The 27,870-nt window shown below is 41.1% G+C and overlaps 2 protein-coding genes across 2 annotated transcripts; one reads left to right on the forward strand and one right to left on the reverse strand.

Annotated features, from left to right (window-relative positions):
* The first annotated feature begins 770 nt into the window (after positions 1–770).
* Positions 771–13,164, forward strand: si:ch211-117c9.2 (solute carrier family 26 member 6). Its single transcript, XM_034876384.1, has 19 exons — positions 771–1,010; positions 1,738–1,877; positions 2,982–3,092; positions 3,170–3,342; positions 3,462–3,626; positions 5,818–5,970; positions 6,147–6,229; positions 6,748–6,895; positions 7,768–7,881; positions 8,362–8,439; positions 8,539–8,634; positions 8,752–8,858; positions 8,962–9,031; positions 10,639–10,731; positions 10,873–10,983; positions 11,085–11,435; positions 11,535–11,589; positions 11,802–11,926; positions 12,056–13,164. The coding sequence occupies exons 1-19, from the start codon at positions 865–867 to the stop codon at positions 12,080–12,082; spliced, it is 2,346 nt and encodes a 781-aa protein (XP_034732275.1). The 5' UTR covers positions 771–864; the 3' UTR covers positions 12,083–13,164.
* A 4-nt stretch (positions 13,165–13,168) lies between these two features.
* On the reverse strand, positions 13,169–27,772 carry si:ch211-117c9.5 (sodium- and chloride-dependent creatine transporter 1). Its single transcript, XM_034876391.1, has 14 exons — positions 27,120–27,772; positions 25,489–25,791; positions 21,973–22,104; positions 21,500–21,827; positions 20,973–21,105; positions 19,507–19,641; positions 19,257–19,360; positions 16,530–16,654; positions 16,285–16,397; positions 15,369–15,500; positions 14,932–15,034; positions 14,745–14,845; positions 14,488–14,658; positions 13,169–14,264 (listed from the first exon to the last, which is right to left on the reverse strand). The coding sequence occupies exons 1-14, from the start codon at positions 27,148–27,150 to the stop codon at positions 14,136–14,138; spliced, it is 2,040 nt and encodes a 679-aa protein (XP_034732282.1). The 5' UTR covers positions 27,151–27,772; the 3' UTR covers positions 13,169–14,135.
* Between the last annotated feature and the right edge of the window lie 98 nt (positions 27,773–27,870).

The following is a 27,870-nucleotide window of genomic DNA, read 5'->3' on the forward strand; positions in this document are numbered from 1 at the left end:
AAATAAAATTTAAACATAAAACATGTTAACAATATCAAAAAGATATGTATGTATGTGTTCAATCTAGAAAACATAGTAATGCAAGAAAGTGAAGGAAAAACAAACTTAAATTTCAGTTTTAAGATGGATACAAAAACCACATAAAATAGATTATTTGTACATAATACTTCTGTTGACTCATGATAGGCTGTATAGATGCCACTCAAAGGTAAGATTTCATTAAATAAATTAAAAAAAAACCTTGACTAGCTACAGAGATTTCAGATAAACAAACCAAGCAAAATCTGCCCCCCTTTTTGGGGGGGTTTATGTAAACAACCTTTAAAACTGACACATTCTATAAAGTGGCACAATGTGTCACAACTTTCCTGCTGACAATGAAAATATTGTTACTTCATATCCTGAATGAGAAAGGTTATTGCAGTCATAAAGATAAGTTGTTTTTTTTTAGTCAATCTGGCGAATACACACAAAACTAACTAGCATACTGTTTGCTCCATAAGTGAGTGAGGCGCTTCATGAAAGAAAAACAACAATACCAACTTTAATTTTTAACACAGAACTTAATAATGATCACAACGTGTTTTTTCATATGCATTTAACATTGTTTGTGGGTTGAATTGTTTGTGTGACTCTGTTTGCCAGTGTTTCCAGTTTGACATTTGTGAAACCCTATATGTGTGTGTGTGTATGCAGAACAGATCTGGGTGGTTGGACAGGAAATAAACAGTCACTCCCACAGTCCAAAAACACACAATGTCAATCAGTATTGAACAGCGAAGAGGCTTTGCTCTCACAAACTGTAAGGAGGAGCTCAAAGAGGCACTGGCGTCAAGGAGGTCTGCTGAATTTGTTCTAACAGACATGGACATTGAGGAAAAGTACTGTTCAGATGGGGCTTATTTTGTGCAGAGGAAGGTTCTAGATGAGTTATGCCTGGATGAAGTGGCACAAAAAAGGACGTGGTCCACTGAACCAACCCTGAGGGAACGGGTGAAAGAGTCCCTGAGGTAAAGATAGAGAGTAGATTATTCTGGGGATGGAAGGTGGGGAATGCTAATGAGAAAACTGGAAAACACTTAGATAAGCAAATGACTGACAAAAAGGATTTGTTTATGAGTGTGTGTGTGTGTGTGTGTGTTTGTGTTTGTGTTTGTGAATGTGAATGAACATGTGTATACTTGCAATAATGTGGATATGTGAGTGTGTGTGTGTGTGGCCTTTCCTGTACCTCTAAATGCACACTAAACCAGTTTATTTAGTTTGAAGCGTTAATGCTAACCTGTGACAAGTAACAAGTTACTAAAACTCATACTCAATACAGGTATATTCAATATGTGTGTACCCAAAGGCGTTCTTACATGTTAATATTGAGTTCACTGCTTCACTGCAGGCTATCTGCCATAAGAAGTGAACAGTAGCACATAGGCAGTGTTATCCACTGTGTCACTGTTTTACAAGGCCAGCTGATAACAACTGTAGCAGGTGTTACAATTTACAAGTCTCACTTCATGATAAAGAATTATTAATATATGGATTATTAGTATGTTTTCCAAGAATGAATCACTCTTTAGCAAAATGTATTATTTTCTTCAAATTTAAAGGAACCTGAACCTGAACATATGGAAGATTAAAGTTAAAGGCTTTTCAGATCTGTGGGGAAATAATTTGAAAGTGAGTGTGCTCAGTTATTTCATATCATTAATAAGTACTACATTACTGGGATGACTGTTGCAGGTGTTCAGTGCCCAGGCTGAAGCGTGCAGCGTTGAGCTGGGTCCCTGTTCTCAGCTGGCTGCCTCATTACTCCATCAGAGAAAACGCAGTAGGGGACCTGATCTCTGGCTGCAGCGTGGGCATCATGCATCTACCACAGGGTTTGTATGAATGAATGTGTACTAGGGCTGCACAATATATCATTTGTTTATCGTTGTTGCGATATCATCTGGAGCAATATACGTATTGCACCAGATTATGTTGTCTGCGTCATGTTGCAAAAGATTTTGGTGTTAGTTAAAAAATATCAGTAGAAAATGGCACTTTAAAATTGAACATATTCTTTTGCATACCACGTCTTTTGTATTCATTTCAATATTCAATTTGTTAAACAAAATAATGTTGATTTCCTTTTGATTTGTTTTAAATTCAAGAAGTAATTTGTTGTATTTTAGCAGAATACTAAAAACAGAAGAATTGGAGAACTGAGTGCACTTTAAGATCTGTTTATTCAAGTAATATTGTTATTTCTGATTGTTTCTACAATCATGGCCTATTGCATATTTTCCTCATTTCATGCAGCCATAATGCATAACCTACAGTGGAGGGATCTCAGAGTTTATCCACATCGCACCTTAAAAACCTAGCAAATTTGTCACTTTAAAGGATGTTAAACATTTTGGGAAATGCACCTATTCTCTGCCAAGAATGAGAAGATAAGATTGTTACCACATTCTGCGTTAAACCATTTACAGCATGCATGACTAAAATCTGCACTCGCCTCACATTGGGCATTGACATCGTTTTTTGTTTTAAAACATTTCCATGGAATGTGCCTTTCCTAAATGAAAGTCTTCTGTTTTCCCCAGAAAGCAAACTCCACTCTCTGGCTTGTAAGTCCTGTGTGTTAACGCCAACCCATCCTCCCTACGCAACCGGCCGCATTCTTACACAGAAGCAGTCACACAGCAAAAAAAACCTGAGTAAATCATACGACTTACGGGGCTTAACTTTTCGTAGCTTTTCAAAAGTAGTTCATGAGATGAGGCTGCCTTTTCCACCTGCCACCTGTCTTTGTTTTAAGCTAAGCTAATCGTCTCCTGGCTAAAGCTTCATTTTTAGCAAACAGAGAGAGCGGTACTGTTTTGATCTTTTTATATAATGCTCAGCAAGAAAGCAAGTTCATAAATTCCCCAAATTCATTAAAATGTTTTAAAAAGCAACTCTGTCACTGACCTTGATTCCCATTTCTTTGTTCTTACCAGGCATGGCATATGCCCTTCTGGCTTCCTTACGCCCAGTGTTTGGCCTTTACACTTCCCTATACCCTGTGCTGGTCTACTTCATCTTCGGTACTTCCAGACACATCTCAGTAGGTGAGTCTGTGAAGACGGCGGCGGCTACAATTTACTGAAAGAACATGAATAAACACGCTCTTGTTTTGTATGTTCAGGTACATTTGCTGTGATCAGCATCATGATTGGGAGTGTGACGGAGAGGCTGGCACCAGACAGCAACTTTATTGTAAATGGCACCAATGAGACAGGAAGTGTGGACCTTGATGCACGGGACGCACACAGAGTACAGATAGCATGTTCCCTCACGGTCTTGGCAGGAATCTTTCAGGTATGTTGGTCTTTTTATTTTGACCAAATTGAAAACTTTTACTCACTGTATTGACGAACTGAACAACCCTTTTAAGTCATATTTCACTACGTTTGATAACTCTCTCTCACCATTCCAAGATCCTGTTAGGTGTGGTGAGGTTTGGTTTTGTGGTGACGTACCTGTCTGAGCCACTGGTCCGAGGCTACACCACAGGATCAGCATGCCATGTGTGCGTCTCCCAGCTCAAGTACCTTTTTGGTGTCACGCCAGCTCGCTTCACTGGTCCGTTCTCTCTTATTTATGTGAGTACGTTCTGTATTACACCATTCACATGTGGATACTGACAAGAGATTGATAGACTTATGCCTCATTTCAACTGAATAGTTTGGCTCGATTAAACTCAACTCATCTTTGGTACCAGTACTTCTACCAGTAATTCTCTGCTCAGGACATCGTTACTCCACTGTATCTTTACATAGTAAATATTTGTTTGCTGCTATATCAATGTTCTGAATGTCGGATAAAGAACCTCAGTAAAGGAATAGTTTATTATTCTGGGAATGATTGACAAATCTTAATGTGCCTGTCTATTAAATATGAAGCTAGAGCCAGAAGCTCGCACATAGGTAACAAAATATACCTACCAGCACCTTATCAACTCAATAATTAACATAATATTTAGTAGTACTGCATTGCCAGACCTGTCTTTGCAGCACTAGAAAGAGTAAGCCAAACATTCTGAGATAGGAGAAAAAACACTCTGGGTTAGGTTGGGTCGTCTCTTTAAACCAATCACAATTGTCTTGGGCGGTGCTAAGCTGCGGATGCAGAGGTGCCTCTGCAAAATAGTCTTGGGAGGGTACTTGTTTTGGTGGAACTTGTTTTGGCCACCGAGCCAAACGGTCCAAAGAGGATGCAATCTGCTTTGCCCTACACCCAGCCATCTCTCACCTGGACACAGAGGGCTCATATGTGAGAATGCTGTTCATAGACTTCAGTTTTGCATTCAACGCAACAACTCATTTGCAAACTAGACCAGCTGGGGCTCAACACCTCACTATGCCACTGGCTGCTGGACATCCTCAGTGAGAGGCCACAAGCGTTAAGAGTCGGCAACAACACATCAAGCAGCATCCCACTGAGCACAGGGGACCCCCAAGCCTGTGTGCTCAGTCCCCAGCTCTTCACCCTGCTGACACACAACTGTACACCAACCTACAGCACAAATCTCATGGTGAAGTTTGCGGATGACACAACTCTGGTGGGTCTCTTATCACCAATAACGATAAGACCAACTACAGGAAGGAGGTCAACCTTCTGACCACATGGTGCAGAGACAACAACTTCCCGCTGAATGTCAGCAAGACCAAGGAGGTTGCTCCATCACTGTGTGGGGTGGGAGCCTCACAGACTACAACAGAAAAGCCCTGCAGCGCATGGTGAACACAGCGGAAAAGATCATTGGGAAATATATCACATACATCAAGACATATACAACACCCGAAAAGCGACCATGATTGCGGGCAACGATAGCCATTGCGCAAACAGTCCTTTCAGCCTCAGTGCCAGCTCCACCAGACTAGCAAACAGCTTAATCCACCAGGTTGTCTAAAAACTGAACCCTCTCCCTTCTTCACCCCCTCTCTCTGTGCCCCCCCCCCCCCAAAAAAAAATACTCTAAAAGTTGCTTTCTCTTTTTGTACATAGCATCTTTTTGCACAAAAACTCTGGACTCTGACGTGCTGCTGTTGAACTGTTGCATTTTTGCACATCTTTCTGCTCTACCACAACACATCATAAAAACTGCTTGTGACATTCTTGTGTTTTTCTCTTGTGATCTTATCTTGTGATATTGTTGCAGTTTATTGTTTTAGTGTTAGATAAAATGTCCCTATCTGTTGAGCAGATCTTGTCTTATCTGTTCCTATTGCTTTTCCTCTGCATGTCTAGGATTTGTAAAGCAATTGACAATAAAGCTGACTTGAATACAGTTATGTGATCTATTTTATTATATCAGTGAATCGCCATGTGTACTAGATATAGAGCAATCACCAGCAATCTGCCAGAAAGCAAATAAGCTGTTTGGGATTTTTTTTAAATGTTGAACTATCCCTTTAATATACTTTTCCCAACTAATACTTGTTTACTTGCATTTAAAGGCCCAGCACACCTAGATCTCTGATTAGGTTGAAGTTGGGTAGAGGTACGCAGGGAAAACTGTGTACCATTATACATAATAAACTGTTCTTCTTCCTGCTTAAGGTGTAATCGAGTTATCTTTCTGGTGGGGTCTCAAAAAATATGAATATTAGAGTAGAGTTGAGTAAAAACAAAAATTCACCTGCAGGGGTGTATTGTTAGACATTTTTTACAATTGTGTCCACCCCGTCTACTTAGGAACAGCAAGGTGGCAAACCCAGTAGGCCAACCACCTAAACCTGTGCACACTGATTTACCTTTCTTTCTCTGTTCATCCACTCTTCCCCTCTCCAGACTCTGGTGGATGTTTGTCGGCTGCTGCCAGAGACCAAAGTGCCGGAGCTGCTTGTTAGCCTGATTGCGCTCTTTGTTCTTATTGTGGTCAAAGAAATCAATGCCCGCTACAGACAGAAGCTGCCCATGCCCATCCCGATAGAAATCGTAGTGGTACGTCTCCTGTTTTGCTGCTTGCCGTTTGAATACAGCAGGTGGTTTCATTTAATAGTCCACCATTGGACATCTTTACAGCGGATGTACCTTGCTACAAAAAGGACTTGTGGGTTCTATATGTGACGATTTACCCCACATACAGAACAAAAATTTCTTGTGCCCTTTTTCAACAGATCATAGCAGCAACAGTTATCACCCACTTCTGCGGACTGACGAGTAAATACAGCATTAATGTGGTTGGAAAGATTCCCAGTGGGTAAGGTCATTTGTGTGTATTTGAAATGTGGTCTTGGTACAGTTCTGTTCATGACATCACAGACACGAAAGTACAACATTTTGTCGCTGTGGAGATAGGTTGCTGTTGATAGGACAAAGTTACACAGCCTGCAAAGAAACAAGGTCACAGTGTATGTGAAGCTCCTGTGTTGGAAAGGTTTTTTTCCCTAGGCATAAAACCTGGATGTGTAAACAAAGGGTGTAATAACCGATCAAAAGGCATAGACATGCTACTAGGAGCTTTTGATAGTAATGGAATTCTAATTTTGGCAGATTCCATTTTAGTCAGCAACGAGTCACAAATGTTGGAGTTTAAGACACTAGCATCAACATTTAAGTCAATAGTCACAATTTAAATTAATTTTAGTGTTCAAGTTTTCGACAACCTGATAATAATGTTAGCTGTCCTTATGTCCTGTTTGTGGATCTGTCTGTGTGTCAGTGTACAAGATAAAAGTGCTAAACTCCTGAACCATTCACCATTTCCTCCTGCTCTAGACTCAATGCCCCTCAAGCTCCAAATGCCACATTTTTCTCAGATGTGATAGGTGATGCTTTTGCAGTGGCCATCGTGAGCTATGCCATCAACATTTCTCTGGGCAAAACCTTTGCCCTCAAACATGGCTACAAAGTGGATAGCAATCAGGTGAGGAATTTCTAGTGACTAAAAGTTTAAAGAACAGATCGGCAAAAATGAATTTGTCGTTTGAGAAATGATTTTCCATCTTTCATATTGCATATTTGTGAAATTTAGGAAAATAGTTTTCTTTTGTTTCTCCGAGCCATCCGATCTACAAGTCATCTCATGCAACATCAATTTCTAAACTGTGAACATACTAATGGTACTGACAGGCTGAAATTTGATCGCCTAAACCTTTTAAGGAGTTGGCCAAAGATGCATTCTAGCCAGTAATTATACTAAACCGTTTCTAATGTAATAATGCTTCAAATGTCTCACAGTGCATGACTCCATGTTACAAAGCCATCCAGGATTCGCCTCACAGTTGAACACAATATGTGCTACATGCATAGTTGCCGTACATTTGTTTAGCAGTTTAGCTTCACAAGATAGCAATAAAGTTCTGCTTTTAATAACTTGTTGCATATCTGGGAAATGTTAATAAGACATGATTGTCTGGATAAAATGTAGACACTGTTCATGAAACAAGCATGTGGAAAAGAGATGACAGGTACTACAGAAGAGTATTTATCACAGAGATGTTCTTTTTTGTTTATTCATTCTCCACTGATTATTCATCATTCATTCCTTATGCCAAACCATGGCCTGAGATTGAACTAAACTTTCTTCCTTTTGCAAGTACATCAGGCCATGTCATCGCTTTATTGGAAAAAACTATTAATGTTTCCCTGGAAATAGATGCACACAAAGGATAGAACCTCCATCAACCCGTGCTTTCTCCACAAATCTGTTATCTGAATTATCTGTTTTTCAGCCTAAATGTGCATGTTTTTACTTTAAACTGAAACGTGTCTGTTTGCTGTTTGTCTTTTATCCAGGAGCTGGTTGCCTTGGGTCTTTGTAACACTGTTGGCAGTTTTTTTCAGTGTTACTCTGTTACTTCCTCCTTGTCTCGCAGCCTGGTCCAGGAGAGCACAGGGGGCAAGACACAAGTAAACACACATGGACATTAGGGGTGGGATTCACCAGAGTTCCCACAATACAATATTATCATATTCTGCGAGATTTGCAATATATTACCTTGTTTCCAACTTCAAATTATGTCCCCAAAGAAAAACTTTGTCAACATTTGTTTTATCAAAAAATATATATTTTTTTTTAATCTCAACTGCACCATCTAGTGGAAAAAAAATGAAATTGATTTTGGTATTCTAGTATCAAAAAGTGAAATTGTCATATGCAATTTAAATAAATAAAGATTGAGACTTGAGGTCCATGTATCGATACAGCATTGCCACGGAAAATATCCTGATTCTATGCTGTATCGATCCCCCCCCCCCCCCCCCCCCCCCCCCCCCCCCCCCCCCCCCCAATGCACACACAGCACAAATATTTTGAATAACATAGTCTTTTGTTGACCCTAAGACCCTTTATTGTATAATAAGTTTGTGTGTGTGTTTATGTTTTGTCAGGTTGCTGGAGTGATTTCGTCCATCATCGTGCTCATCACAGTTTTGAAAATAGGTTCTCTCTTTTCAGACCTCCCCAAGGTTATTCCCTAATTATGAGTATCTTTCGCTGCACAGTTTTTTAACAATCAATCAGATTGTGGGTATATGCCAATACATCTGTGTATTTGTGTTCCTCAGGCTGTATTATCCACAATAGTGTTTGTTAATTTGAAGGGAATGTTTACGCAGTTCACGGACGTGTATATGCTGTGGAAGACCAACAAGGTTGATCTGGTACGACTTCATCCTGTATAAGATTAATTTTGCTCAGTTATATGTGCTGTTATACACTTATACAAACCTTACAGCACTTTGAGCCTGCTAACTGTCTGTGTTCATGCCGCCTTCTAGTTGGTGTGGATGGTAACGTTCACAAGCACACTCCTGCTCAACCTGGACCTGGGTCTGGCTGTCTCCATTGGCTTTTCCATGCTCACTGTCATCTTTAGGACACAACTGTAACTACATGCCGCTAACTATTAATTGTTGATTTAAACATTGATATATGTTAATGAGATTTTCACAGAGCTGCAATAATGATGTCATTTAAATACGTTTCAGACCCCGCTACTCTATCTTGGGCCATGTGACAGGCACTGCCCTGTATCTGGAAACAGACACCTACAAGGAGGTAAGAGTCTTTTAGTGAGAAATTAAAGATGATCAGTAACATATTCATCCACAGAAATTAAAGTGTCAGTTCACCAAAATTCTGAGAAGACATATTCTCACTTATCACTTGTAGTATTTAGATAGCTTTGGATTTCATAATTCAGAGTCTAGGTTGTTTAGTAAGCTACAGTTATCTGTCAGCAGTGTTCATTGGAAATAATTCCATATTGCTGCTGAATTGCAGGCAGCCTGGCTATGTATGGCACTGTTATTCAGTAAATCCAGCGCTTTGGTTCAGATTTAAATATATTATCAACTATGCGATGTATTACCATAAAAAGTGGTGCAACTATTAATGGCAACCTGATGACTTTGGTGACCGCCAGATTTTTCCTGTATTGCCACCAGCATGTTAACGTTTTCATGTATAAACCAGATCCTAGGTGGTATGAATCCTATTGACATGATGATCCCCTAATGTTTCCTCTAGCACCACTCAGAGCCATAGAGAGAGAAGAGTTGTGACACGTTGATCTCGCTAGCGGGGTGGTCACGTGGTTCATGTCAACCTGTATAGTTCCAAACACAAGCCGCGCTGTCAAATAAAGATCAGTGTATGCATCATAAATGGCCTCTGATAAAACATAGACAGTTGCCAATAAAAAAGAGGTTGCTATTTAATCACCTTACTTCAGAAGTTACTCGACGGTCATCAATGGAAATGAATGATGTCCAACGCCGCCGGCACGATCTGTTCTGCGCATGTGCAGATGATAATCATGATGTACGGATTTTTTTTTTTTAAATGATTATTCGTTCAAAATTATGTACGAGGATTTACGGCACCGCTAGATCTGTTCCACAGCAGCGGTCTGCTGTTAGCCTCCACCGGAAAGCTAACGATGTTAGTTTAGCTAAAAGCTAATTCGGCTAACAGCTAGCTGCCAGCTTGATTCAGCCTAAAATAACGTTACTCAAACCAAACAGTGGGAAAAGCAGGCTACAGCTAAATTAAGACTTTACAGTAATAATAAAAGACAAGTATTAAGTGACTGTATTTTAAATGAGCACAAGTAGAGTAGAACTGACGTAGCAGCTGTTGTATATTTAAACGGTTATGTTACCTTTGAGGGTCTTTTACATGTTGTCTCAGCTAGTGGTTAGCAAAACTATCTGTTAGCTAAACTAACGTTAGCTTTCCGGTGGAGGCAAACGGACTTTAACTGTCTATTCCGGGAACAGAGTGAAATGTGTTTATTGAAAACTATTGCCAACAATGAAATTTGGCATTGCTATAAAAATCTGGCACAGACATGTCCACTTGGGGATTATTTCCATATAATCCGGTCCAATATCTTTCACAATTGTCCACACCAAAGCAAAACTTTCTGTGTTAAAAGATACAACAAAGGGTAAATGAAAAAACATGCTTTCCCCCTTGAAATTTGGTAGACTGACCCTTTACAGAAACACTCTGTGGAAAGAGTTAGCCCAACCTTCAGTCATAAGGTGGTAAAAGAACTCCGTTTAGTCGAACAATACCTGGGGGAGGTACAGTGCAAAAAGAAAAAGAAAAAAAACAGGGTGGAAGTTTCTGAACGCTTCTGCTTCATTATGTCCCTACAGGCTAAAGAGATTCCTGGAATTAAAATCTTCCGTTCATCTACAACTATCTACTACGCAAATGCTGAGATGTACTCGGAGGCACTGCAAGAGAAGGTGTGTGTGCAAGCTTGCACTTGATTACAAGATGTTATCCCTATCTGCTGTCTACAGCACCCTTAATTGCTTCCATTATCACTCTCACTCGTCTAACATTCCCTCTTCTCTCTTTAATGTGATGCTTGGCTTTTTGTGCAGAGTGGACTTGAAATTGGGAAGCTGCTGACAGCAATGAAAAAACGAGATGCAAAGCTGAAGCGTAAACAAGAAAATGAGAAAAAGGAAGCTAAAATGGAGGCGAAGAAACAAGTATGATATCCTAAATGACACAGATACCTGGAGTTACACAACTTATGGATTTGAACTGATAAGTCACTAATAACATCCCATTTTCATTAACGTTTTGGCAGAGAAAAGCAGTCAGCCACCTGTCCAATGGAGCATTCTCAAAGGTGAATGAGAGGAAAGTCTCTTCAGGAGTGAAGGGACAGAGCCAGGGGCATGTTATAGCCTTAAGCCTGACAGAAACCTCTAAATATGGCCAAAGTAAAGGCCAAGTGAACAGGGCTTACCAAGATGACACAACCATGTCGGACTCAGATTCAGACACGGGTAGTCACATTTCTGACAGCATCACCAAAGTATCGAAACCGGGTGGTGAGAACAAAGGAAAGGCCTGCGGATTGAGTACGCACAGCATCATCTTGGACATTGCCACAACCAGCTTTGTGGACACAGTCACTGTGAAGACCTTGAAAAATGTATGTGTCTGCCAGGATCTGTGTTTGTTAAAATTATTGATTTAACAATCAATTGAAGACCAAAACAGGCATAAAGTGATATTTGTCTTTTTCTTCCAGATATTCAGGGACTTTGGAGAGATTGATGTGGACATCTATCTAGCAGGCTGCCAAGGTGAGTGGCAAACTAGACGAAACAGAGACAAACGTAATGTCCTTAACGTGGTGTCAAGGCACTGAAACTGTAGATAATGAATGCATCTCAGCCTCAGTGGCGCCACGTTGTTGTGGGACACATAAGTCATATAATCACAAAGTGCTTTCTGTCTCATGCATTCATAAGGCCACTCATTGTCATGCATGTTTTCCTGTGTGGTCAAATATTAGCATGTGTCGTGGAGCAGCTGGAAACGGCAGGTTTCTTTTCAGAGTCCATCCCAAAGAGCAGGCTTTTCGTCACGATTCATGATGCAGTGCTTCATAGTCTCAAGAAACAGACTGACCTCGTACTTGTGAGTTCATCACTCTGAATATGAATTACCGGTCGGAGCTCTCTCAGCTTCACCTCTCACTTGTCATTGCTGTAATATATTCTGAACTGTTCCTACCCTCAGCCCTGAATCTCCAAATGTTTTTTCCAGGATGTGTCCTGCAGCACTCAGATGTAACCAGTAGGGGCCAGACTGTTCCAACTCTCACCATCATCCTCCTCCTCTAGACTGCTGGCTTTTCTATTGCTCACTTCTGCTTGTCATTGTCTCCTCCCCCTTCAGTAGTGGAGAATGCACCACCTTGACATGGCGGGTGGTTGCCATGGTAATACAGGGAACCGTTTCTGTGGCAACAGGCTTTTTATGATATCTTCTAATGAGATAGCCAGCAATACGTCATTCTAGCTCTCACTCTGTGGTGTGTGTGTGTGTGAGAGAGACAGAGAAGGGGCGGGGGTTGAGTGGGAGAATGTAACACTGGACTAATATGAGTCTATATTTATAGCCTGTGTGACAGAGTAGATAGAGTGTAAAAGGTTCAGGGGAAACTCATATGAGAGGTGTTGTTGTCAATCTCCACAACGTCCTCCACAACAAATCAGTAAAATGTTTACATTTCTCATCGATATGGTCAGAGCATTGACTCTGGGAGGGGTTCTCACCCATTGCAGATAATAGTGTAATAGGCATAACATTGAAAACGAGCAGCAGCTTTTAAACACAATGTGAGTGTATTTATAGTCTGTATTCACACGTCTGATTCCTCTTAAGCTCCCTTCTATTTTTGGGATAGCCCACCGGAAGATATTTTCTCCCAGCTATAATCAACATTAAATGTCCATTTAAATGTGGAATTATAGAAACTGGAAAAAATTACTTTTCTAAAAAACTCACAAGTGTTTATCATGTGGGATGTCAGGGCTTCCCATCACAAACAAATTCTAAAAATGCAGAAAACCCTGAAATGTGTCAGGGATCCTCAAATACTGGTTACTTGGATTAGTGACTGCAATGTGAACATTGTCAAGTGTTGTAAATTACAGAACACACATATTTCCTTGAGAGTGCTTTAAATCAATTTTTTTCTAGCTGATTGTTTATACACCTAGTTGTCTGTGTATATTTGACTAGTTTTTATACAGATGGAACATATTTAATAATATGATTGAAACAGAATTGTTTTTGTGCACATCTAGAGGAGGCCTTATGAAATAAGTATGAATGAGCCAGTGTAAATAAAGAGTCTTAACAACACATTGCATCCATCTTTATCTGGTCATTTATTGCTTCTTTTCTGACATGGCATCAAGTCTCTTTCCCCTCCCCACAACCCAGTCTCCTGCTCTTTGCACAATTCGGTCTTGAGTTTCTCTCCTACTCTTAAGGTGGAAATACTGATCCTAATCCCCTCCAAATATTGTTAACACTGATTCACAGACCCTACAATACACTGGATACTTAAGTTAGTTCATAACACACAGCTGGAAGAGGTGATGCATTGTCACGTTTAGATTTTTCTTTTAACAAATGGAGGTTGTTTTTGTACAGTTAATTGAGAGAGTACAGTTGGCAGAAAACAATGACCAAAGACAATGACCCATGGAAATGAAGACACCACTGCCACGGTCCAACACACATAAACACGCATCCACACATGTACACACGCACGCACACACACTAACACACACGCAAACACACACACACGCCCCCACACTTATTCAGACCATGGCATATCATCAGCAGATATCGCAAGCATCCTCACGCACACACAAACATTCAGACCATAGCATATCAGCAGCAGTTATGAGGTCTTTCATTTTTAATCTTTTAAGTTTCTGCTCATTCATCAAAAAATGGCATGACATGTTGGGATGAATGATGCTGTTGAAAGCCTGACAGACAAGCACAGAAAGGGAAGCTATTGCAACTACACTGGACACATCACACTCACAGAACGAGACAGGACGGACAGCACAAAGGCAGGGAGCATAGAGAGGGGGGGAGTCAGCGAGGTAGAGTCAGAAAGCAGAGCAGAGGGTGTATCAGCATGTGATGACTGTATGGGTGTGTTTCAGTTCTTCTCCCATCTTTTTCTTTGGTCCATTTGTCCAGGGCTTTTCCAATCTGCACTTTGCTTTTACCAGGCATGTGTGGTGTGCATGTGTTTTGTGTGGTTTGTGTGTTGATGTCATGGGCGACCTTGGCTCTGTGTTCTGCGGGGCTTAGCTCATCAGATGACACTTTCAAAGAGAAGCGTGCTCTTGGTTTCGACAGGGGGCAACAGTTTGGCCTCGCTCTCCGGGGCCAGGTACTCCAGGTGATGTCGGCCCCAAACTGGGGTGGTAAGGTGCTGCCACCGCTACATGGAGAAAGACAAGGGCATACAGATGATGAGCTGTTAATTGGATGTATGCTTAAGCGTTCTCTACGAGCCCTCTCTAATGAGTAATCACTAAATCAACAAACCAAATACCGGACAGGAGAGGGAGGGCAGTATCCAAGGAGACATATTTCTACTGATCGCAAACAAAACGTGAAGAGAATGTGTACAACCATGCACACCTGTAACCAGGCGTACTGACCTCCCGCAACGATCCTTTGCAGCGCAGTAGTTTGTAGATAACGGTGACGGGGATACAGAGCATGGAGGACAAGGCCAATGCCCAGCCAAGCACTTCACCCCACAAGGGGTAAGTGTACACTGTGTTGTAGGTCAGAGGCTTGTAGTTTACCACGTGGAACAGGAATACTGCCTATATGCACACAAAAAAAAGTCAGCCATTTGCATCTTGCATCTAGCAGGTAAAACTTATAGAAGAGCATACAGAGGAGTCCTTACCACACAGACAAAAGGCGTGATGTAGGACCAGCACCACTTCATGTAGGGTAGGGGCTGATAGCCGATCATACGAGCCACGTCATCCATGAAACGGTCTGCGCCTGACACAAAAGACAGCACGTTGTGATAATACATTGAATTGTACGGTTTGTGTTGTTTGTACCGATATTGTGTAAAATTGTCTTACCATAGACCCATGCAATCACTACACACTCCCAGAAGGCTTGCCACAGCAGAGTGATACCACTGGCAGAGTAGTAGTCAAACAGCTGGAAGACATACATTCCTCCCTGACAGAAAAAGACATCCTTTTAATACTTTATGTGTGACCTATTTCTAGCCTTGTCTCCACTGTTTAGGCTTTCATCCCAGTAGTTTATTCTTGGCAATGGTTGACTGTGCGTAGTTAAGAATGAGGAACACAAGTCATCTATTTTAAAGAAACATATCAAATAATCTTCTGCTACAGTAGCAAAACAATCTCAAGCTCAGGTAACAGACTCTGACCTTTCATCTACTTTCTGAATGTCATCGTATTTGGCCTAGAAGCCTGTTGTGTTCTAATCTGCCAGCCTCAGAATAAAACCAAATGAGGTCTATAACTCGAGGAAATCCTCACTGTACCTCAGTGACCATGGACATGTCGATCAGGAAGCAGATGACGCAGCAGATGGCTGCTACCATCTCTCGACGCAGAGCGGATTTAGGTGGTAGCATGTCCATGATTCCCGTTATCAAACCCTCTACCCCGACAAACTGAAAAAGAGCAAACAGAGATAGCAGAGAGAACAAGAGAGGTAAAAAGGGAGTGAATGAAAAAGAAACAGAGGGACACAAAGATGAGGAAGTGGAGTTAAATCTGAAACATGCTTCTGACTCTGTGAACATGACTCTGGGTTGTGCAGGCATACTGTATGCATGTAACTTTAATATGTTCACTAGTTGACAGTGTTGGATATTCCTTACAGAACTATCCAGGTGAGCATGTCAGCTCAGACCCTGTGCAAGATTGTTTACTTGTATCTTTGCAGAAAAAAATTTCAAACATGAGTTGGAGGACAACAGCTGTGTGGCTATTTTTTTTTTTTACACCATTTACTAGAAACATAAGCACATGCATAGCTAATGTGGCTATCACAGGAAAAAAGGAGAGGTGGATGGAGAAGAAATTAGGGAGAGAATGGAAAGTGAGTGTAATGAATGGATGGGTGAGTAGAAATATGCTCTCTGTGTAAATCAGACAGAAGCTCATTCACAAATCCCTAGGCTATACAACAATGGATGTAGGCACCAGCTCACAAAGCTAACAGTCTTCTAAGAAATGCAATGCTAAGACTGGGCATGATGGGTCTAGACTGTTTGTGTCCCACTTGTGTGAGAGAAAGTAAAAGAGAGAGTGAAAGAAATGTAGATTAGCTACCTATTCTACATAAAGTGCAAAATATAGAAGAAAGTTACACTTCACAGTTCTTCTGAGCTAAAGGTAATCATTTAAAAAAAGTATGCAAACAAACTAAAATGTGTCAGAAATCAATTTTACCTGGCTATCCAAGCCTAGTATGAGCAACATAAAGAAGAAAAGTGCTGCCCAGAGTGGCGCCATAGGCATCAGAGTCACAGCCTTGGGATAGGCTATAAAGGCCAGGCCTGGACCTGCACATTAATAGACAGAGTCAGAAGCATAAAGTATAAAGGGCATATAGCTCTTCTATCACTGTCAGTACTAAGTTCATTGCACTGGGTTTAAGGCAGCCATTCAATGCACCGGGGAAGCTTCATTCTTACCACTCTCAGCTACCTTACTGATGTCCACTCCTTGCTCTGCAGCCATGAAGCCCAGCACAGAAAAAACCACAAAGCCTGCAAAGAAACTGGTTCCACTGTTAATGAAGGCCAGCAAGAATGCATCCCTATGGAGAAACACAGAGAGAAAGAAAGAGGGAGGAAGAGAGAGGGGAAACAACAGAGAATGAGAATGCTGTAACATTAGGCTCACGTGAGGTACTCAAGACAAACACTGGCAACAGAGGAGATGGGTTGGGATGGTGAATAGAGGATCAATAGCAATTCCTCCACAAGCTGCAGTTGTCTTTGTAGATGGATGTAAAGAACAGACAGCCAATGGGTCTGTCAAGTCTGTCTCATGGTCTGAGACAGTAGAGAGGGAAAAGATGGATATAAATATACCTAACATAATAATGTATGCATGTACAAACTAAATATGATGGAGATCTAATTCTCATTTAAGTATGAAGTCAATGTCATTCCTGTTATCTGGTCTAAATACCAAGAAATGACCTTCTGTTTATCCTGACAAGTGAAGTTCAGCTGGCAACACCGGCCAAAAATCCTTTCTGATATGAAGAATGTATAAACAATTGTTGCATTGTAGCAGCTGTGGTTAGCAGCAGCCGCCATTCTACATAAATCCAAAGTGTTTTTATCTGCAGAATTTAAATTTTAGGACATTGCACCCTCTTGCTTGTTAGGTCCAGTTCTACACTGCCAGACCTGGCCCAGGTTCCATCAGTGTAAGGGCCAGGTTATAATAGAAAATAAGTAGTTTATATGACATGTCGTCATACCACTTCGTAAATCAAAAGTGTTAATACCTGATCCAAGCGGCCCCAATCAAAGGTGGAATAAAAAGTAGGACATAGAGAGGGTTGAGATGTGATATTGTTTAAATATGAGGACAACGGCACACATTTCAGACCGTCTCTCCTAAAAGCATTCATAGCGTTGCACTTGGTTGTTCACATGAAAAATAGTTGTGCCGGTAATGGAAAAAGAGAGAGAAGCTAGCGAGAAAGGCTCTCTGTGCAACTTTGAATGTCGGAACATCAATTTTGGAAAATTAGAGAAATGGTCGGACATATACTGCGTTAATCCGACATCTGAAAGGTGTGTGGGGATGTGGCTTCCCAAGTACTTCTGATGGGAGTACATTGGCCTTTTAGGTGTACTCAGGTTACTTTGGCTCACTTCTGCTTTGAGCTGAATGCTAAGATTAGTTTGCTATTAATTCAATTTAACCAACTGTGTCCACGACTATTGGATGTTACTGTTCTGATGATTAGCAGGCCATGTAACATTTAACATTCTGGCATGCACTTTTAACATTGTAAAGTTAAGTATGTGATGCTTAGCTACATGTTAGCACATTAGCATGCTACATTAGCAATAGTCATGTGAAGAAAGCTAAGTTTTCAAAATTCATGGCAATCTATCCTAGAGGGGGAAATCACCAGAGGCCCCCTGATACAATATTATCGCAATACTTATGTCATGAAACAATATTATTGCGATTTTAAACATATTGCGATATATTGCAAATGATTACATTTTTTTTCAACTTCAAATTAGGTCCCTGAAGGAAAGCTGTATCAACATTTATTTCATCTAAAAAGATGCATTTCTCTCTAGAAAAAAAATGGACTGCACCATCTAGTGGACTGAAAAAGCAATTCGTAAATTTGAATGTGCAACGTACATGTCAGTAACAACACAATATTACCACGAAAAATATTAAGATACTATGCTGTATCGATTCCCCCCCCCCAGTCATACTATCCAGTGGTTCAAGATATATTTTACTCTGGACCTTAAGTCTTAGACAAACAAATGGAAAGACGGACATTGTTATCAACACAGCTGCACTGCTAGCATGGCTAAAAAAGACATAAGAAGTCAAGTTATGGGGTTTGTAAACAAGTGAGCAAAACACAATAATTAGTCCTAAGCCCTAAATGTAATATACATTGGCATCTCCGGGGAGTTTATTTTTCCCTAGTTATTCCTGGACTTCTCAAAGATTGTGTGTGAGAAGCCCTAGCTGTGCTACATACCTCAGAATCTGGACTCATCTTTTAACTTCCAATTAAGGTCAAGACAGAGACAAAGTCAGATGGCAGGGTCCATGAGTCTCCTCCTATTATGGACATTGCAAATATGCAAGCAAGTGCTAATTTACAAAACAAATATCCCCATTACTGCTATAAAGCTAACTACCTCGTAAGGGCTTTAACTTGTTTACATATCTAACTGTGTAAACATATGCAAACTCAACAACCAGCCTACAAAACCAGCAAAAGTGAGGACAGCGTTTAGTTGAAACAGACAATATAACTCAGGTCTGCACACTAATCTTCATTAATTACCTGGTCCTCTCTTGCACCAGTTCATTTCTACAGCTTTGGAATTAAAAGATTGCCCAAAAATAAAAATGAAACTGCTATTTTTCTTTTTGGCATCCTATTCAGTTGTATTTCTTTTTAGGAAAAAAGGAACTGATCTTTTGGTACTTCATGTTATTGTTAGGACAGACTAAAGTTGCTGTCTTTCTGCCAGAATGTCTGTAGTGAAAGAAACAGTTTTTTTCTGGTTTGTTTGATACTACAGTCTACAGTCAAATGCGGCAGTGTGCATGAGTCTAGGCAAATGGTATTTGTGTTGATGCTGGCCTCCTTCCAGTGACAGTGGTGTCTGATTTTATGTTGTGTATAAACTCACTGGTAACAGTTGTTATGGAAGCGATTGTAGCTGCCCAGCGCAGTCAAAGCGCCCAGTCCGATGGCATAGGAGAAGAAAATCTGAGTGCCTGCATCAATCCACACCTATCACAAATGGAATAGCCTGAGTAATGTTTTACAATCTGTTGACTATGTTTCTTAGATGTTAATACGCAATATTTGCTTTTCACAACACTGCTAAAAACAAATGAACAAGGACACCCAAATGCAAGCTTACGCAAAACTTATACCTGTGCTTCTCCAAGTTTGGACCAGTCTGGTTTCAAGTAGAAAACAATCCCATCTAAAGCTCCCGGAAGAGTGACTCCATGGGCCAAAAGAACAACCAGAACCAGGTAGGGGAATAGAGCTGTGAAGTAAACCACCTAGAGAAAGATGTAAAAAGAGAGCTGTGAAGTACATTTCTACATACCGTAAGACCAATTTATTTATTACCAATATCATTTATTTCATTTTTTAGTAAACTTCAGGGTAGGGAGGTGAAGTTTGTATGCTATGCATTAAAACTTGAATTAAGTGAAAGTAGAAAACTCTACAGTAAACCCTTAAAACATTTAAACTCCTCACATTTACATGAAGTAAATACATAAAAAGATGCAGTTATATGATGAAATTAACAGGCTAGTTGTAAAAGTTTAGTGCTTATCAACATGGTTCATCAGCTATGGTCAAATGTTTCAATGTAACTGCACCTAAGTATGTTTTTATCACTTTGATTAAGCAATTACCTGCTTTGCAAATACTCAAGTCTTAAGTAGAAGCCCATTAGGTCCTTCCTGTAGTAGATGTGTAATGGGCCCTGTCATGTTACTTTGAAGAAAAGGTAGCCTGTAAATGGAAAGCCAGACAATTTGTAAACCTCCTGCAATAGCAGGGGTTTTTGGCAGACCTTTCCAGAAGGTAGTCTTTGTCAAGTTATGCTGAGAAAGCTGCCCCCTGTAACCTACTTGAAGCATCAAATCCCAGCTAAATCACTATGTTAGGAGCAAAGTAGTGAGAAAGCACATATTTGCCTTGATCTAGGGCGAACATGGGCATGAAAGCCCCTCAAACATCTACATGGTGGAAAGTTACTAATCGGCTTACAGCTGGCTGACTGGCTCAATCTCCTTCATTATTTTTTCCCTCGCTCTATGAGCTTTGGCTACTCTGGAGACACAAGTATGCAAACACAGACCTCTCCATATGCTACAAAATAAGGATGCATTCATTATCCCAATGTATCAGAGCACACACATTTGTAAGAATGAGGAGTGATATACTGTATATTATTTTATACTACTAAATTGAAGTCATTCTGAACATAGTGCATGTAGAGTATAATATAATTAAGATAAGATATAGAAAATGTTGTCTGACATTATGCTGCATATATACATAAATACACGTGAGAAAACAGGAAAAAAAACAACTACACAAATTAGCAGACATTCAAAGAATACACGTGTGTGCTTATATTTGCGTTGATATGTGTTTCAGTCTAGACACTGATCCTCTCACTATACCAAAGCTGATTTAGGTTCAAAGGGCAAAATGCTGCATTTATTTAAACCTTTGCATAAAACTCAGTCACCCCTTAATGTGGCATATAACGTTTCACATACAGTAAACGTATTGAGCCATAAATATGAATCTGCACTCCATAAACCCAAACATTGACATGTAACATTAATTGTACAGCCAGAAAAGACTTTACCTTGCCAGTAGATTTAACTCCTTTCCACATGCAGAAGTAAACAATGATCCAGGTGACTATGAGACACAGCACCATCTCATAGCTGATGTCACCAGGCTCGTGCAGCCCACCAGACAGACGGAGCACTTTCCGTCTAGAAGGAAGAACACAAAGCAGAGTCAAAGACAGAGTGAACTAAGTGAATAATGTCAACAGGGTGACTGCAAGCTGAAATGTTTTTTTGTCAAATCAGGCTGTTGTAGGTTTTGCAAATGTTACATAGATGCCAGAACAATTAAATATGAGACCAATTTTGTAACTGACATCAGAATGATCAGAATACATGTAAATGTCTGCATAACTGAAACCTCTGGGTGCATAGCACACGAACACACAGCATTGTTAAGACCCCTAAAATGAAATTTGGCAGTAGATAAGTGTATTCAAGTCTTTAAAGCTTTGACTTTAGATATTTAAAATGTGTTTTCAAGACTGCTGACACATTGCTTTACTTCTTCATGGCAATTCTAAGACAGGGAATAACATACTCCCAAAACTCGATGACTGGGGAGCGCATGCCCTCAGCCTCTGGGCAGCTTCCGTTGAGAAGGAGCTGGGCTGAAGACAGGTTCAAAGGGGACGTGGAGGAGAGGAGGTTGGCAGAAGACGATGGCAGAGCCACCTGGGCAGCACTGCGGTTGTGGCAGGCTCGACGGAAGTCCTGTGTACAGTTGGGGGTGTTCCAGGGGTGTCCACAGGTGGCCCACGGCAGCTCGTTGGTAAAGGAGTGGAAGAGAAAGTAAAGGGCCCACACAAGAATCATGATGTAATAGGTGTTACAGAAGAACACTATCACCATTGAGGCCAAGCCCAGACCTAATAGAGAGGGAGAGAGGAAGCCAGAGGAGGTATGTTGAGATGTAACTTACAAATCAGATGTGACGGACAGCTTTAAAATACTTTCTTTAGAAAAATATAGATGTGTTCTCTGTATTTCAGACACACTAACATACACAGATACCTTTGAAGAGGGGTGCAATGTTCCAGGCAGAGACCCCTCCCTGCTTCATGAATTGTCCCAGTGCAATCTCCAGGAAGAAGACTGGGATGCCTCCGATGAACACAATAAGCAAGTAGGGGATCAGGAAAACCCCTGCAACACAAGAGATGCATTTGTTGTACAAGTGTGTTCTTTGGTGATTAATCGTGTCAACTTGGATCCTACCCTTCTATTTATGTTTAATGGAGTGAATGGACTGTGACTCGGTATGCATTAAATAGACGGTGTTCAATGTGTTAAACATAAACCATTTAGTTAATTATCATTAACATATTTAAAGTGTGGAAAAGTAAAGAAGAGAGGCAGAGAGGGAGAGAGACAGCAGATAAAAGAGGTTTGTAAGGCTGACTCATTTAGTATGTCCCGATCTTTTTCTAACAACAGAAAATCTGAGGTAAAAGTCATGTTTTGAGTTTAAAGGACACAAGCTACACAAACACTGGCATGGCTCCCACAAATCAAGCACTCGACACAACGAGGAACAGTTGAGGAAGAGGAAGCAATAGAGGGCAACAGAGTGAAAGCCAGCGAGGAGGACATACAAGGCCATGGTTTGTGGGAGATAATGGCATTTCCACAAGTGTTTGCACAGTTCAGTTAAGTTCTGTCCTTGAACTTAAAAGCTACATGGAGCAAAGGCAGACAAAGGACTATCAAATAGAGAAAAAAGACAACAGACTCCAGCAGGAGTTATTAGTCCTGAAAGAGACATCTAGGACTTGTTTCCTTTCGATTAGTAGAAGATAGCTCAGGGCAAATGGTTCATGCTCAGTGTTTTCTATAAATAATCTCCTTTTGGATTTTCATTCTATAGAAGAAGACTGCTCTGATCAGGAATACAAAGCAGAAAAAGATATGAAAAATAAGGCATAAGACATTCTTTTTTCTACAAAATACAATTGCAACAATTTGCTTTGCATAATAATATATCTGGGTGATGCCACCAGAGTCCAGATGGGAGGGAGTCACATGACCAGCTATGACGCAGCGCAGAGAGAAGAAGAAAGGAGGGAAAGATGGATACACCACAGGACACAGAGGCAGAAAAACTGGGACAACGCTGTGGTAGAGGAGGTTCAACAAATACAAAAATGACACACCATGGCATAGACTTGGTTGGCTCCACAAAAGTAATTTTGATTGACAATTTGTGCCTCATTCAGTTGATCATTCTTTATGTCATTCTCTGAGAGCAGAGGGCTGCAGCCTTATAAGGAAACATTCATGAGTGTGGGTCTATGAGAGAAAGGGGTGGGAGAGTAAGAGAGACACTGAGAGAGAGAAAGAGAGAGAGATCCAATAGGAGGCAAGAATGGAATGACTGGAAAAATTGCTTGTGCTGAAATACCCCAACATATTTGACAGATTGTGGAATCAAAGTGTTAATAGGCTTAAGTAAGTCCTCTCTAATCATAAGTGGAATAGACACATCAGGCCTAGCACTTGAGATTAAAATCAATCAATAAATAAAGGAGATTTATCTATGACTGTCTCCAATGGAGTGTGTCCTTGTTTCAGTAAAAAGTAGGTCTGACTAGGGCTGGGCGATAGGGAGAAAATCAGATATCCCAATATTCTTTACAAAATGCCTTGATATCGATATTCTAAGTTTGACAATTGTAGCTTTCACAAAATATTTGTGGACATAATGTCTAAGTGGGGAACTAAAAAAAAATAGTCTAACAGTCAGGTAAGTTTAGAAAAGTACATCACATTACTGTTATGCAGCCTTTAAAACCAGGAAAAGACAACACTTGTCATATCATGATATTACGATATCCAAAATCTAAGACAATACCAAGTCTCATATGCCGATATCAATGTAATATTGATATATTGCCCAGCCCTAGGTCTGACTAAGAGCCCTAGGGCTTATCTGATAGTGTTGTCGGGTTTTGAGGTGTGTCCTTGGCCAGTCAAAGACGTAAAATGTACTGAAGCGGATGTAGCTGTGCCAACGCTAAGGGTGAGGAAAGGACAGGCCCAGTCACAGGACCGTAATTGTGTAACATATGCCTCCTTATCAGAAGGAGAAGGAGAGAGCACCTTTGTATGCGACATGAGTGCTGGGCATGAGCACAGGGGGTGGACTGTGTGAGGCAAGCCATTGTTATACGATACCAGAAGGTGGGTATCAGAGCCACGGGTCACAAGACATGCATACGTGAAAGAGAGGAGGGAGGGCTGGACTATTACACACACACACACACACACACACACAGTGAACTTTATTTTGACGAATCACCTCATAAAAAAATAGAAAAGTGGGCAGGGCAGAGATAAGAGAAGTCAAGGCCAAAAGCTGCAGCCAGGGCAGGTTACTATTGAACAAGTTGGCATAAATAAAAAAGGAGAGGATGTGGTAATGGCAACGCAAATAACCTTATATGCCATTGAAAGAGCAGCGTGAAACAATTTGGTCAAAGTCTGCCTGTTAAGCAACTGGCTACTGTAATACATAAAGAGAAACCACATGGGGGGGCATGGCTTTCCAGCTACGTGCTCACAGCCTCGCAGGCCCGGTTATTTCTGACTATGTCTACGTCACTTTCACTGTTGTCCTACCAACTGTCAGGAGTCTCTGAGTTTATCTAAACTGTTACAAATGGACTTGAGTAAAATACCAGAATGATCCGTCAGTTAGAGAAACCTGTTCTATATCTGGATTTTCTTTTTGAAAAGTACTTATTTTGTTCCAAAAGCTAGATAATTGTATATCTCAATCTTTTACATGTTTGCCTATGAATTATATTTTATTTGTTTTTCTGAAGAAGTTAGAATATTTTTTGTTAAATTCAGCTCAGCATTCAACACAATCGCTGCCATGAAACTAACAGACAAGTTCAGCACGCCTGAGGCCTGAGTCCCACCATCTCTTAGTAAAGATAGCCTCAGGACTGTGTTTAGCCCCCTTTTGCTCACCATGCAAAACTACATAAGAAACCAAGCAACTATGGTGGATCATACTGGGAAAAAGTCATGAATTTTGCAAAGTTGTAAACTATAACAGAGGTTCTCAATCTTTTTCCAGCCAAAGACCCTTTTCGAAATAGAGAATATACCAGGGACCCCCTCATGTGTTCCCCTTAGAATCATTTACCACTATAGTCTTAGGTATGTGACATAACTCAAAAGAATTGTATTGAACACTGAATAAGTAGTCAACAGATTCTAAGAGGTATAGATGTGTTAGATTAGAATGTCATTTCTGAATTAAGATTTAAAAATTAGATATTAAATGTTGAACTATCAACCCATTTGTAGAAAAAAAAATATATATATTTTAAATGAATGAATCTGAAAATTCACAGTGCATTGACATTGTGAAATAGGGCATGCAATGGCGGAGGTCTGTGCTCTCAAAGTGCCCCTCTAGTTGTAACTGGGTTCGTGTGTGTGTGTGTGTGTATGTATGTGCATACCACAGAGACCTACTGTGCATTACACAGTACATTACACAGTGCACTTGAAGCTCACCTCCTCCGTTCTTGTAGCAAAGGTAAGGGAACCGCCACACATTGCCCAAGCCGACAGCAAAACCCACGCAGGACATGATGAAGTCCATCTGCCTGGTCCAAGTTTCTCTCTCCACCACTGGTACTGCTACAGCCCCATTTCCACTCCCAGCTGCAGCCCCGTCCTGGGGCTGAAGTGGGCCAGCCCCTCCGCCCTCACCACACCCCGGGCCCGCTCCAGGCACAGGCACCAGGGGGCGAGCTGACCCCCCACCCTCCTCTTCGGACAGGCTCCCTACCTCCAACTGGGGGAGGCTGATTTCCCCTGGACAGGAAAAAGATGTTCATGGGTCAGATGAGTCAGAAGAATAGATAGCCAGAAGAAGGAAGGAGGAGGATGATAAAACAGATACAGTATGACAGCAGGAATCCGTACGTCTGGTTAACACTAATAAAATATCTACATTCTTATCATATTCTAAGAACACTAATACCTAAAGTATACACATTCATAACGTCACATCCCACGTCACCATTGGAGATAGATGAACAACAGTCTCCTGGGCCAGACTTGCACTGAATGGAAGTGGGAGACGACACGTTTTCTATTTACCTCCACTTAGCTGTAACGGGGCTGAAATACATCTTAGCATATATTTGTGGGTAACTGCCCTCACACAGTTAGTATTTGGGCTAATATTCGGTTACACATGTCATCATCACTTCTAGCCCTCCCCCGATGCCAATGTCTCCCAGACAGTGATTAGTGTGCTGCGGTAGCAGAGAGCCGGTTCAACGTATATCTCCAGCTCCTCTGTCACTTACTAAGCTTTCATTTTCTTTATCACACATACACACAACACATACACACAACACTGAAAAAAATGCTTGGAGACACTCAACACAACACAGACAGAAGCAAAGTGTCGCTTTTTGTTTGGTTTTAGCAACGTGTCGGTTCATTAGTGCCATTCCATGGCATCAGCCTCTCTATGCTTCATGCAAACCAAGGCAGCTGAATCCAGATCAGAGCAGTTAGGGGGTGGGGGGGTGGGGGGGGTGTCAGCATCTATAGAGCAACTTTATAAGAAGACACCTGTGGTTTAGGATAATGTGTGTGAGGAAATGGCTACACATAATATGTGATTATTTAAAGTGATTGCAAACAGATTGCTTTTTAGGTTATGACAACACCAAAAAGCAATTGTTCTTGGGCATTTATGTCAAAAATACAAAGCTAGATAAGTGCACATGAGTCACCTAATTTTACAAAATAATGATGGTCTCGTGATAGTGACGTAAAACATGACATATGATAGAGTATCTATTCTATATTCACCAGGAGTGACAACTGTTCGGCGCCATATTAAACTTCAAAATAACTTCTGTGCAGGTGAGTCAGCTCTGGTGAAAAGTGTTTATTGATACAACCTTATATTGTGGTGAGATAGCTGCATGTTAGACGCAGTTAAGTGTGTGGGTCTGCTCTCATCCATAAAGAATAGGCTACGGTCACAGCAGCGGCTGAGGTAGGCATGCTCTACTCTAATTCATCAGAATAGCCTACTGTGTTGTTATGTTTTAGCTAACGTTAGTGCCTGTGGTTGATTACTGAGTCATAATTAAGCATTGAAGGTCACACGTCACACTCACCTTGGCTATTTTCTTTCAACTCTGGTGACATGTCGTAGGGTACCTGCACAAAAACAAATCTTGTTGTTTTCTTGTTATTTGGTAAAGCAAGCTGGCTGCTGGTTTGAGCCAGGGGCCGCTGAAGTTTGATGAACGTGCCTGGCTAGCAAGGCACCCCGGTGGGCTCAGAGGGGCAACCAGAGATATGTAGCCTGGTATGCGGGGCTCCAGTTGTCTTTTGGATTTACTGAGATTGTTATTTCGCCTTATCGAAATAAAAACAAGAAATCGCAGTTTTTGTGATGATCACACGTTGGGACCCCTCAGCTCAGCCAAGAGATGGAAAATTTCACAAAGCGCCGCGGTCAGTTCAGCCGTTGACAAAGGAGATTCAAAAGCAGTCGACGAAACACTTGAAGGTAAGCCTGAAGAATCTCATGGATAACGGTTAAATGAAAATGATACTGCGCCTTAGGGTGGAGCTTTTTGGGGGGTTTAAACAGTCCAGTTAGAAGTCCATGAACCTTTACGCGATGCAGTGGTTTGACGGACGAAGAATGTGATCTGCTCCACGGTCAGTTAGCTGTGACGGGCCCTCCCCCCGCCTCCTCCCGCCGTCGGCTGACGTGATTGGCTGAAGCCAGCACAGTGCGGTGCGCACAGCATCAGCAGCACCGCTCAGTCTAAATGAGAAGAGTGACTAGGATGGGTTTATTACACTGCATACGTCCTTGACCTGAAGTCACAAAAACTGCAGATTAATGCCCCGAAA

Source organism: Etheostoma cragini, chromosome 7 (assembly GCF_013103735.1).
Source record: "Etheostoma cragini isolate CJK2018 chromosome 7, CSU_Ecrag_1.0, whole genome shotgun sequence".
NCBI lineage: Eukaryota > Metazoa > Chordata > Actinopteri > Perciformes > Percidae > Etheostoma > Etheostoma cragini.